This window comes from Rhamphochromis longiceps, linkage group LG16 (genome assembly GCF_057381845.1).
Source record: "Rhamphochromis longiceps isolate RC_006_pf linkage group LG16, R_longiceps_female_GT1.1, whole genome shotgun sequence".
NCBI lineage: Eukaryota > Metazoa > Chordata > Actinopteri > Cichliformes > Cichlidae > Rhamphochromis > Rhamphochromis longiceps.
The window spans coordinates 14,114,648-14,126,533 of NC_140572.1; the positions used below are offsets into that span (position 1 = coordinate 14,114,648).

The 11,886-nt window shown below is 41.9% G+C and overlaps 2 protein-coding genes across 2 annotated transcripts; both read left to right on the forward strand.

Moving 5' to 3' along the window:
* The first annotated feature begins 362 nt into the window (after window positions 1-362).
* Window positions 363-1,146, forward strand: LOC146650761 (gamma-crystallin M3-like). Its single transcript, XM_085383748.1, has 3 exons — window positions 363-410; window positions 515-757; window positions 853-1,146. The coding sequence occupies exons 1-3, from the start codon at window positions 402-404 to the stop codon at window positions 1,126-1,128; spliced, it is 528 nt and encodes a 175-aa protein (XP_085239874.1). The 5' UTR covers window positions 363-401; the 3' UTR covers window positions 1,129-1,146.
* Window positions 1,147-5,190: 4,044 nt separating this feature from the next.
* On the forward strand, window positions 5,191-5,995 carry LOC146650762 (gamma-crystallin M3-like). The gene is made up of 3 exons (XM_085385186.1): window positions 5,191-5,253; window positions 5,375-5,617; window positions 5,706-5,995. Exons 1-3 carry the CDS (start codon window positions 5,245-5,247, stop codon window positions 5,976-5,978), a joined length of 525 nt encoding a protein of 174 aa, XP_085241312.1. The 5' UTR covers window positions 5,191-5,244; the 3' UTR covers window positions 5,979-5,995.
* The last annotated feature ends 5,891 nt before the right edge of the window (window positions 5,996-11,886 follow it).

Sequence of the window (11,886 nt, forward strand, 5' to 3'; positions counted from 1 at the left end):
AATCCACAAACTACTATCTATTTATCTGGCTTGATAACTGCTATCTGGCTTGTTCATATAAACTCACTATTGTACTATACAGCTTGCAGAAAATCTATACTTTTCAAAAGTCATTCACATCTATATAAATAACGTTCTAAGCTATTTTTATTTAAAAAAAAAAAAAACAACCTCTGCTCTTGTGAAAGGAAAATTCTGTTAAGAGGTTATGACCTTGTTGGTATATGGGTAAGCAACTAAAAACTGTATAGGCTTCTATAACAGCTTGCTGTGTCAGGGCTTTGAACAATGGACAGGCAAACTGTCTTTGTCTCTGGCCAGGTATAAATACAACTTGTTCAGACAGCCAGTGCATCAGTTCAAAAACAGTTCTCTAAGAGACCTGAATCACCGCAGTCAACATGGGCAAAGTAGGAAACTAAATTGTTAAATCAACATTAATTAGCCTATACTTAAGTTATCTTGGAGAGCATGATTGTAAAAATGTCCTTTAAACCCATTGTACTTTTTTCAGATCATCTTCTACGAGGACAGGAACTTCCAGGGTCGCTCCTATGAGTGCATGAGCGACTGTCCCGACATGTCCTCCTACCTGAGCAGGTGTCACTCCTGCAGGGTGGAGAGCGGCTGCTTCATGGTCTATGACCGCCCCAACTTCATGGGAAACCAGTATTTCATGAGGAGGGGCGAGTACGCTGACTACATGAGCATGATGGGCATGAGCGGTGGTATCAGGTCTTGCCGTATGATCCCCATGGTAGGTGTAAAGTGGTGGTACTTCCATATAAGACCTTTTTGGAATTAACATAAGTTTCATGCTTAATTTTATTTTGTCTTGTGTCTATAAAACAGTACAGAGGCCAGTTCAGGATGAAGATCTATGAGAGGGAGAACTTCGGTGGTCAGATGTACGAGCTGATGGACGACTGCGACAGCATCATGGACCGCTACCGCATGTCCGACTGCCAGTCGTGCCACGTGATGGATGGCCACTGGCTGATGTACGAGCAAGCCCACTACAGAGGCAGGATGATGTACCTGAGGCCCGGAGAGTACAGGAGCTTCAGGGAGATGGGAATGAGCGGGATGAGGTTCATGAGCATGAGGCGCATCATGGACATGTGCTAATTTTACATTTTGACTTCAATAAATGATATAAATTTCTAAATTCTTGTGTCTTGACATTTAATTTCATTTCTAACTCAGAGAAGTAACATTTTAGTATCACAGTCATTAAGAAGTAATCCATTACATTACAGCATCACATCCTCAGAAACAAATTCATAAGAATACTTTTGCTTTACCAACATATAACACCACATACACAATGGTTTATTATGCATTTGGGTATTGCATAAAAATAGAAAATAAAGTACATCAAGTAAATAAGAATATCTTTTGGTTTTAATGAAATACATTTTGTGTGGCAGAAATAAGAGCGATGCAAAAATCAGATGTATACAGGTAACATAAATGGAGCTAGGATTAGGTTAGCACACACTACACACAGCAGATCTCAGTAATGGTTTTTGGCATCAGAGCTGGCTGAAAATCTGGACAACTTAATCAGAGATGTGCTTTCTGAACACTGGAGAAAGCAATACAAGTAAAAAAGGGATGCTCTTTTGGTATATCTCTAGATACTCCAGGGGTACATAACTATGTTCAAAAAGTATGAAAAAGTGATTTTGTCCACTAACAGTTCCAATATTGTCATGTCATCGCAGGAGGTAGAATTTATGTTATTGTGAAAAAAATCATCAAGACAAACACTGTGCAAGATGTCCCAAATAAGATTCTCAATTAGTTCTCTACTTTCAAGGTTGTAGAGCATGGAATATTTTATTTTTGTGTTGACAGTTTGGATTTTTGAATTAGGCAAAGTCTTTAGAAGCTGAAGGTTGCTCATTTTTGTTTTACCAACATTGAACACCCCTTAGCATTTACATTGATCCTGTTGGTTATATGGTTCACTTTACATATGACTGCATTACTTAACCTTACTGCATAGGAAGTTGGCATTGGTGGCATCTCCTATATCACATTACCAGCTTGTTTATTTCCCCCTGAGGACACGCTTCAGCCAAAAATCAGAACAGTGTCGTGGAGCTGCGGAGCTTCTTAGTAGCTGGCAGAAACTGATTGTCACCACAAAGTGTTGATTCAAAATGTCCTCTAGCACCAATCACAGGTATGGTCATAGCGTCAGTTGCTACTGATAAATGAAAAACAGCAGTTTCAAGTGGGGGATGCTGTGGGGTAAACAGTTTTTCATGATGGGCGGTGAGGGGGTGCAACATATTCAGTTTTAGAATTCATATTTAATGTTAATTATAGCTACACATACTTCACAGTGTGTCTCTATCCAGCCTTCCTCCCTCACCCCAAACGTCGCGACAGATGGCCATCCCTCTCTGAGCCTGGTTCTGCTGGAGTTTTCCTCCTGTTTAAATGGTGTTTTTCCTTTCCACTTTGACCAAAGTGCTAGCTCACCGAGGGTTACATGATTGTTGAGGTTTTTTCGGTTTTCTTTGTATTATTGTATGGTCTTATGTTACAGCATAGAGCACCTTGAGGCAACTGTTGCTGTGATTTGGCGCTATATAAATAGAAATGCATTGAATTAAAAATGTACTTTTACAATGTAATGGCCTTTCTTGTTGCCATCTCACTTGCTGACAAGTACTTTAAAACATTCATTTGTAACCACTGCCAATAGGAATTGGGCAGGTACCCTGTCAAACTAAACTGTTAAACGAATCAAAACTTGAGTTTCTGAAATAACCCCCAATGTGAAAAATACTATTGACATATTTACATGGCAACTTTAACTTTAACTTTGTATTTCGTCTTATACAGTACTATAGACAGCACAATCTTATGGGTTTACTATATCCATGTGTGATTTTAGACTTCAAATAAATGCACTGGCTGCTCTCATTTACTATATAATGTACTGCATTTACTTCATGCTACGCCCACACGTACACAGGTATTTTTGAAAACAGATTTTCCATTTTCGTTTTTTTTTTATATATATATATTATTCCGTCCACACGTGCAGTTTTGAAAAATATCTCCGTCCACATGTAAACGCGAAAAACGCTGTCAAACGTTGTCAAGAACATGCCAAATCCTAGCTGTGTCGGAAATGTTGGCCAAACAGAAGTCTAGAAGCCTGGGAGGGAAAGAGTAAACAGGGTTTTATGCAAACCTGCAGTACTTCTGGAAAGTTTTTGTGTTTTTCGGGAAAGGTAGCTAATTTTGTGTTACTTTTCAAGTGCCTTCATTTCAACCAAAACAGTATTTTGGCTGGTGTAGACTCACAATTTAGGAATGAACAAAATGCATACAGCATGCATAAATTTTAATTTTAAAAAAATTAAATTTATTCCAAACCGACATCAGAGTCAGGATGTAGGTTGTGAGAGCGTCTGTGTTGAATGGAGAATGCCTCTGATGCCTCTGTCTTTCTAAATGGTGGGACAGTAACTGCATGTGTGTATATGTAAGCGTGTATAAACTGCAGATAGACAGATTAACAGCAACAGTATTTTGTCTACATCTGCCATTGTAGAAATGTATCTCACGTCAAAAACGGCACACACCTTTGACGTTGTGTGAGTAAATCTCTGTTTTCCTCGTCCACACATAAACGCAAAAACTGAGTTTTCGAAAATCTCCACCCTGGCAGGAGTTTTTAAAAAATCTCCATTTTCAGTGATCGAAAATGCAGTTTATGTGTGGACGAAAGACGCAAACGCACAGAAAAATCTGCGTTTTCAAAAGTACCCGTGTACGTGTGGACGTAGCCTCAGTCTCAACTACAGTGCAGTGAAAAAGTTGCACCCTCCTGATTTCTACTTTTTTTTTTTTTTTACATATTTGTCATATTAAAATGTTTCAGATGATGAAACTAATTTTAATATTAAACAAAGATAATCCAAGTAAATGTAAAAGCTGCAAGAAGGTCCTGAGTGGCTTTGTAACTCTTTCCACACTGACAGGTGTGACTGACTTTGTCTGATTCTTTAGATTGTGGCATGTGTTCCTTTGTGAGATCTATTAGCCTACTTCAGTTTGAGACACAGGTTCTATTTAAGTGATTTCTTAACTCAAAAGATGTGGCTGTAATCAGACCCGCGGGTGCATTTTTAGTGATATTATATGTATTTATTTGTTTTTGAGCTAAATTAACTTTGTTTCGGATGCTGTAAACAGTTTCCAAACTTACTCAATATCTTATCCAACTTTGAGTAGGGATTTAAAAATAGTATTTTTTATCTTATCTTAATGAATCAAATTGTTTTATGCAGGTATCAGGTATCAATAGCAACTTTTTTAAAGAACTAAACTTGTATAATACTACTCTCACGATGAATTAGTCCCCTCATCTAGTGTTGCTTGAATGACAGAATGATGTCATGTAACACTAACAAATTCACTATTATTAGATACATAATGACAAGTGAGCCGAGTCTGGCCCTTTGGCAAATATACGTGATTGATTTTTAGTTTTCTGTTAACACACCTGCCTTATTCAAACCATAAACTCCTAAGAGGCAGTTTGCTTTGAAGTTTTGGTTTATAGTTTTGATTTTGATTTCTCTCTGTGTTTTTTAATAGCTATAAGTAGTAGAGACACAATTTGTAACAATCTATTAACCACCATATATTATGAAACACTAAAAGGGTAAAGCGTAGACTGAAATAAATAGCTTTTTCTTTCTCAAATCCATAGAAAAACATGTTCTCAGCTTAAACGTTAAAGAAATCCTTTAGGTTAAGGCAGATAAAGGGCTTTCGTTAATGACATCAATGTTTAGTACTGAAAATGTATCCTTTCGTGAGACTATCATGGTCTCACGAAAGGATACTCATTTCTATAAATTAGCCACTTACAAATGACAGGGCCATACAGTGTGGTTTGAAAGGCTAAAAAAGGGACTATTGTCTGTTTCACTGTATTGTAACTCCAAAAAATGCTCATTGTATTGAGTTCCCTATGGAAAAATCCATTCTAAAGTCTTCTAGGGGATCCAGTCACATGGACATGTAACAAATGTCCTGCACTCTATAGGCCTCTATACCATGTTGATGAGTCAGGGCTTTACACAATGGGAGCCAGAGATTCTTTGGGTTCAGCCAGGTATAAAAGTAACAGTTAAAACAGGACCATCATCAGTGTACCACTCACACAGTTTCACGAAGTAGTAACACACTGTGAAGCAACTAACTGGGACCATGGGCAGGGTATGCGTATTCACCTCATTAACTGCTGTCATCATTGGCTGAATTTTGTATTATTTTGAGCGTGGTTGTTGACGTGTGTCTGCTGAATCTAACTCCAAACCAATGTATCCCTGTTTTTCAGATCATCTTCTACGAGGACAGGAACTTCCAGGGTCGCTCCTATGAGTGCATGAGCGACTGCTCTGACATGTCCAACTACCTGAGCAGGTGTCACTCCTGCAGGGTGGAGAGCGGCTGCTTCATGGTCTATGACCGCCCCAACTTCATGGGAAACCAGTATTTCATGAGGAGGGGCGAGTACGCTGACTACATGAGCATGATGGGCATGAGGGACTGCATCAGGTCTTGCCGTATGATCCCCATGGTAGGAAAGCTGTGCTGTGGATATCATTTCCCTCCAGATATTCTAGAAGGGTTTTCTGATTCTTTGTTGTGAACTGTTTCCCCTACAGCACAGAGGCCAGTTCAGGATGAGGATCTATGAGAGGGAGAACTTCGGTGGTCAGATGTACGAGCTGATGGACGACTGCGACAGCATCATGGACCGCTACCGCATGTCCGACTGCATGTCCTGCAACGTGATGGATGGCCACTGGCTGATGTACGAGCAGCCCCACTACAGAGGCAGGATGATGTACCTGAGGCCCGGAGAGTACAGGAGCTTCAGGGACATGGGAATGAGCGGGATGAGGTTCATGAGCATGAGGCGCATCATGGACATGTAAAAAAAAATATATATAGAATGAACAAATAAATAAAACTTTTGACTAAATGTTTGTGTGTTACATTGATTATTATTAATTTTACCATTCTTGTATCATGTCACTAAAGCCATCCGATGATTTTAGTACAGAATAACTACATCTTTGGCATCAGCACTGACACAACTGGATGGACAACCAGGTATAACAGATGGGCTCAACTTAATTAGGTGTTGCATAAAAGAAATCACAACCACGTTTCTGAAAAACTTGGCGTCCTGTGCAAAATGCAGATAAAAACAGAAAACAGTTATTTATATATAAGAGAAGGCCATAATATATTCACAGTACTGTAGAATACAATAAATTGAGAAAATTAATCATTTTCAGAAAACCTTTGGCTCTTTTTAAATTCAATTCAAACAAGTGATACTAAAATACAAATAACTGGAGGAACATTTTTGCAACCAGTAATGTTAATTGGCAACAGGTCGGTAACACGACCATGGGCATAAATGGAGCAACTTATAGAGACAGAGTTTCTCAAAAGTAAAAATGTCTGCTAAAACTGCATCTACACATTGTAGAATACGTTCGGAATGAATGTTAAAAGCAAAACTTTCAATATTTCATCATCTACGGTACATGGAGAATTCCAAAAATATGGATAAATCGATTTCTGCAAGGGACAAGACAGTAGCTGCAAAGGACCCCATTCATTCTTTATAACACTAATTTTCACTCCACCTGAACCATAAATTCTGCTGTACACATATGAAGCAGCTTCACTCTTGATAGGATTTCTACTATGTTAGAATTCTGCCTTACTGCTGTTATTTCGGAAATGAGGGTTTCTACAGGCAAAAGCATGTCACTCATAGTAGCCAACTTTCACAAGGAGAAAGTAGAATGTAAAACTCTTCAAACTGGCACCTAGTCACTGGTTCTGATATGTGGTTCAAAACCAAAACCAGGAGAGTGGAGTAGCAGGTTCAGGGGGCAGTGTTAGTGGAGGTTGAAGGGCAGCTGTAACTCAGATTTTCCATCATGTTTCTCCTATATTAGTAGCTGCCAAGACCTGGAGGACAGAGGAGGGAACAGAGAGCAGATAGAGCGCATGGGCCAGCAGCTGAGCTTGAGAGAGGGAACTGAAAAGCATCCCAGTGTCACTGTTGCTCAAAAAACACTGTGTAAATAAAATGTTCACTGACCAAATTGTGCAAAGTTGGAGCAGGCAGAGGTGCACCTGCAAGAGCTGGACCGGGCCAAGGCCCAGACCAAAGTCTTGGAGAATCTTCTCACTTGGTCTTGCTCTTCGCCAGCATCATCACCGCTCCTCCAAGCTTTCCTTGAGGTCTTCCAGTGAATGGTGGATGCGTGTCGTTGGCCCCCAGAAGAGTGTACCCTGCAGCTGTTCCCACTGCTGCCCAGGGATGCCCAGGCAGTGGTGTTTTTAACCCAGTCCAGTTTATTATCTCTGTGTGGACTGAGGTATTTATAGTCTTCCACAATGACCACATCAACCCCTTGGATAGAAACAGGGGTCACAGATTTCCTGGTCCTCCTGAAACCCACAATCAATGCTTTGGTCTTTGTCACATTGAGCTGCAGATGAGTCTGCTCACACCAGGAGTCCACCACAGACTTTGATCAGTCTCCTCACCCTTGGTGATGCATCCAAACACCACAGCATCATCAGAAAACTTGGCAGAAGAAGATGTCAGGTATCTGTGCAGTGGCTGAAGTCTGTAGTGTAGAGGGTGAACAGGAAAGAGGAGAGGACAGTCCCATGTGAAGCTCCTGTGTTGCTGATCACCTTGTAAGGCACACAATGTTGAAGTCGTTCTGCCAGGTAATCAACAATTAAGGACACAAGAGAAGAATCCACCTACATCGCTGTCACTTATCACCCAGGACAGTCGGACTGATGGAGTTGAATGCACTGGACAAGTTGAGAAACATGACCCTCACAGTGCTGACGGGCTAGTCCAGATAGGTTTGGATATGATTGAGAAGGTAGATTATGGCGTCCTCAGCTCTGAGGCTGCGGTAAGAAAATTGAAGGGGTTCCAGATGTGGTCTGACGTTGGAGTTGGTCAAGGATGAGTCTTTCTAGGGTCCTAAAGACATGGGAAGTCTGTGCCACGGGTCTGCGATACTGGGGGCCACCAGGACATGGTGTTTTGATACAGGAACGAGGCCTGACATCTTCCACAGCACGGGGACCCTCTGAAGACGAAGACTCATCATGAGTCGTGAGAAGTTTATGAAAGACTCCACAAAGGTAGGGGGCACATGCCTTGAGGACACAGGGACTCAACCTGAGTGGAGTCTTCTCATTAGTCTCAAATCTAAGCTGGTTGCTGGAGTGATAGGTGGGGGAGGGGTGTCAAGAATTTCACAGGAGGCTGTGGTGCAATGTGGAGAGAGACGGAGAGTTTGGTGTGGCTGGGTAAATTTACATGGGTAAATTCCCTGGGCAAATAATATGGCCTGATTCCAACGGCACACAGTTCAATGTCCGTCTCAACGTCTCCCTCCTCCTCTTAATAACAATACTACTACTACTACTAATAATAATAATAATAATAATAATAATAATATTAATAATAATAATAATAATACATTTTAATTAAAAGCTCCTTTCAAGACACCCAAGGACACTTAACAATAGAATAAAACACATACAACAATGATAAAATGAAGAACAATAAAAGCAAAAAAGGACAAGATAAAATAAACAAACAACAGGTTTACAGTGAATATGCAGAACAGATGGGTTTGGAGTTGAGATTTAAACTGGGGGAGAGAACCAGTGTTTCTTATATCTGGGGGTAGAGAGTTCAGAGCTGAGGCTGAGACAGAAAGAAGACACAACAAGTTGGATAGAAGAAAAGGTCGAAGTGAGCAGGCAGAAGAGGTCGTGCTTAACAGGTTAGAAAGTTAAGGAGGAGCAAGGTTATGAAGGGCCTTGAAGGTGAGCAGAAGAAGCTTGTATATTATCAGGGTGTCATGATGCGGCTGTGTGGAGGCAGGAAAGGACCCAATCGCAGACTACACAGAGATGAGAAAGTGAACTCAAAAGGCAGCTTTATTGCTGACACAAGGGGAAAACGGTACAAAACTAAACTGGGAAAATATAAACTAAACACATGGAGAGACACAGAAGGAAATACACAGCCATGGATGAGGGAGATGCTGACATAAATACACAGAAGGATAACGAGGAAATGAGAACACAGAGGGAACGCAGCTGATACGAATTAACAAGACACCACAGGGGAACTACACCGAATGCAGAAACATGAGACATCCACAATGAAACAGGAAACGGGAATGGAAGAGCGGCAGACCAGAGGGAGCAAGGGAACACAAGGGAGAGAGAGTGCATACATGACGGGCTGGGGAAACATAGATAAACATGACGGAGTGAAACACAAGGAGGGGAAAACAGGGCACAAGAACATACCTAAGTACAAAACACAAACACACCGAAGGAGACACAGGGGGCAAAGACACGAGGAGAAATCCAGTAAACAAAACTAAACAGCCTGCATACACGTTTGACTAACAAGGTGGACTCAAACCATAATACAAAATGACAAAACACAAGAAAACTCAAAACGCTGGGTCAAATGACCCAGGATTGTGACACAGAGAGCCGGTGACATTCCTGGAGAACAGGGGTGATGTGAAGGTAGGAGGTGGTTGTGGTAATAATGCGGGCAGCAGAGTTTTGAACCAGTTGAAGCTTATGGAGGGATTTTTGGGGAAGACCATGCAAGAGAGAAGTACAATAGTCAATGTGGGAGGTAACGAGACTATAAACAAGAATGGATGCAAACTGGGTGGAAAGAGAAGAACATAATCTGTTAATGTTGCGCAGATGTAAATAGGCAGAAAGGGTGAGACTACTGATGTGAGATTTATAGGATAGTGAACTGTCTAGGATGACACCAAGGCTCTTAACCTGAGGTGAAGGGAAAACTGTGGAGTTATAAATAGTGAGTGAGAAATGATTCGTCTGACCTTCACCTCTGCATCCAAGGTGTGTTTTCCTCCAGATTTCAGCCGGTATGTCCGTGGGTCTGGCTCACAAGCCACCAGGATCTGAGCAATTAGCTGATCTCTGAAGTAAATACTGCGTGTGGTGTGTTGCTGCTGCACCACTGTCCCATTCCTGAAATAAAGTAACAGTTCAGTTGCAAAAAGAGCAATAAAAACTCTCACAATCCACATGTTTGAGAGAAAACTATATAAGCAAACTAACACTCTAAATAATAATAAAAGATGAGTGTTATGCCCCCAGAAATGTGTTCTTTGTGTTCTCTTTATCTCGCTATCGTAGCTTAGAGCGGTGTGTGTATTTTCGTAACCATGACAACACGAGAGCAGTTTACGCTGAGAGTCAGAAAGTGAATCTACTGTGTGACTCGGGATATTAGCGTGTGGGCTCATTCAACCGCCGTTACAGGATTAATCCTTTTCTCTTCGCTAAGGCATAGTCTGTGAGTATAATTCATTTTGTACAATTAAGCGGTGAAGCGTTTTGAACCGTTGTCTGTTATTCGGTTAACTTTATTGTGTCTCATATAAGCTATGCGGCTAGGCTGTCAAGCTGTGATAATTAGCCAGATGCTTTGAGCTTATTGCATCTATAATACATTTCATATATTTCATTGTATTGTGTTTACAGTATATTTCATTGTATTGTGTTTACAGTTTCACAAAAAGTGCCCAGTAAAAACTTCTGGAATCCAATCGTCTGAGTCCTGGAGATTTTCTTGGGAGTGTTTAAGCTGAATGGAAACTTAGCCCATTACAGTGAAAAGACTGCAACGCAGCTAATAGGGATACGAGGATCGCCGCTGTACGGAGCTACTCATTATCGAGAGATAAGCAGCCTCCAATATAACCTCGGAAAACTTCGCCGCAGCCGACATCTCCCGATACTGGAGACCCAACGACACGCAATGTCACAACGTAGCAATGCTGACAAAGGAAATGGAGACAACCAGTCAGAGTGTGTGCGCTCAAGGAGCAGTCGCTCATCTGGTACATCGTCTGGCTCAAAAATCAGCATAGCCATTGCCATGGCAAAAGCAAAGGCTGAAGCCGCGCAAGCTAGAGCGGCACATTCAAAAAGAGAAATCGAGCTTAAAGTGGAGCAAGCACGTATTCAAGCCAGCCTCGACGCACTAATCGATGAAAAAGAAAGGGATGCCGCCGTTGCTGAGGCGAACTCCCTAGTAGCTGGTCTGCAGGATATGGGTCTCGAAGTACGCAGCGAAGTTAACAGCCTGGTCCGCCAGTCTGTCAAAGACCAGCGCGTAGCCGCCTTTGTCTCCGAACAGGCCAGCCTGAGCGCCAAGGGTCTATCGGCTACAGAAAATAACCTTCCCCCTTCTCAGCCAGTCACTCACCCGCATAACGCGGCTCAGACCCAAGCTGCCGCTCCTGCTGCTATTACGCCACACCAAGCTCTTCAGGGCCCCTGGAGAAGCGACGCACCAACACGACAGAGCTCCAAGTCACCCTTCTACCCCCCTCCAACTCCACTCCTACAGCAGAACCCCAAACGAGATTCTACGTTTCCCACGCATCAGCCCATCCACGGGACACTCTACGGAGGTGATTACGACCATTCTACAACCACTGACCTCATCAAATATCTCGCTCGTAACCACTTGGTGACTTCAGGTCTCACCGCATATGACGACCAGCCAATAAACTATTGGGCCTGGAAAACATCATTCCAGAACGCCATTGCCAATCTAGACCTGTCTGCTGCAGAAGAACTCGACCTCCTAACCAGACACCTGGGAAAGGAGTCAACAGAGCAGGTAAGAAGAATAAAAACGGTCAACATCAGGAATCCAACTATTGGACTGTGCTCAGCATGGGGGCGCCTCGACGAACTATATGGCTCCCC

Excerpts from the sequence above, each read along its gene's own strand:
- LOC146650761 (XM_085383748.1), top strand. Across the intron at positions 758-852 it reads CTTGCCGTATGATCCCCATG|TACAGAGGCCAGTTCAGGAT; the intron begins GTAGGTGTAAAG and ends TCTATAAAACAG.
- LOC146650762 (XM_085385186.1), top strand. Across the intron at positions 5,618-5,705 it reads CTTGCCGTATGATCCCCATG|CACAGAGGCCAGTTCAGGAT; the intron begins GTAGGAAAGCTG and ends TTTCCCCTACAG.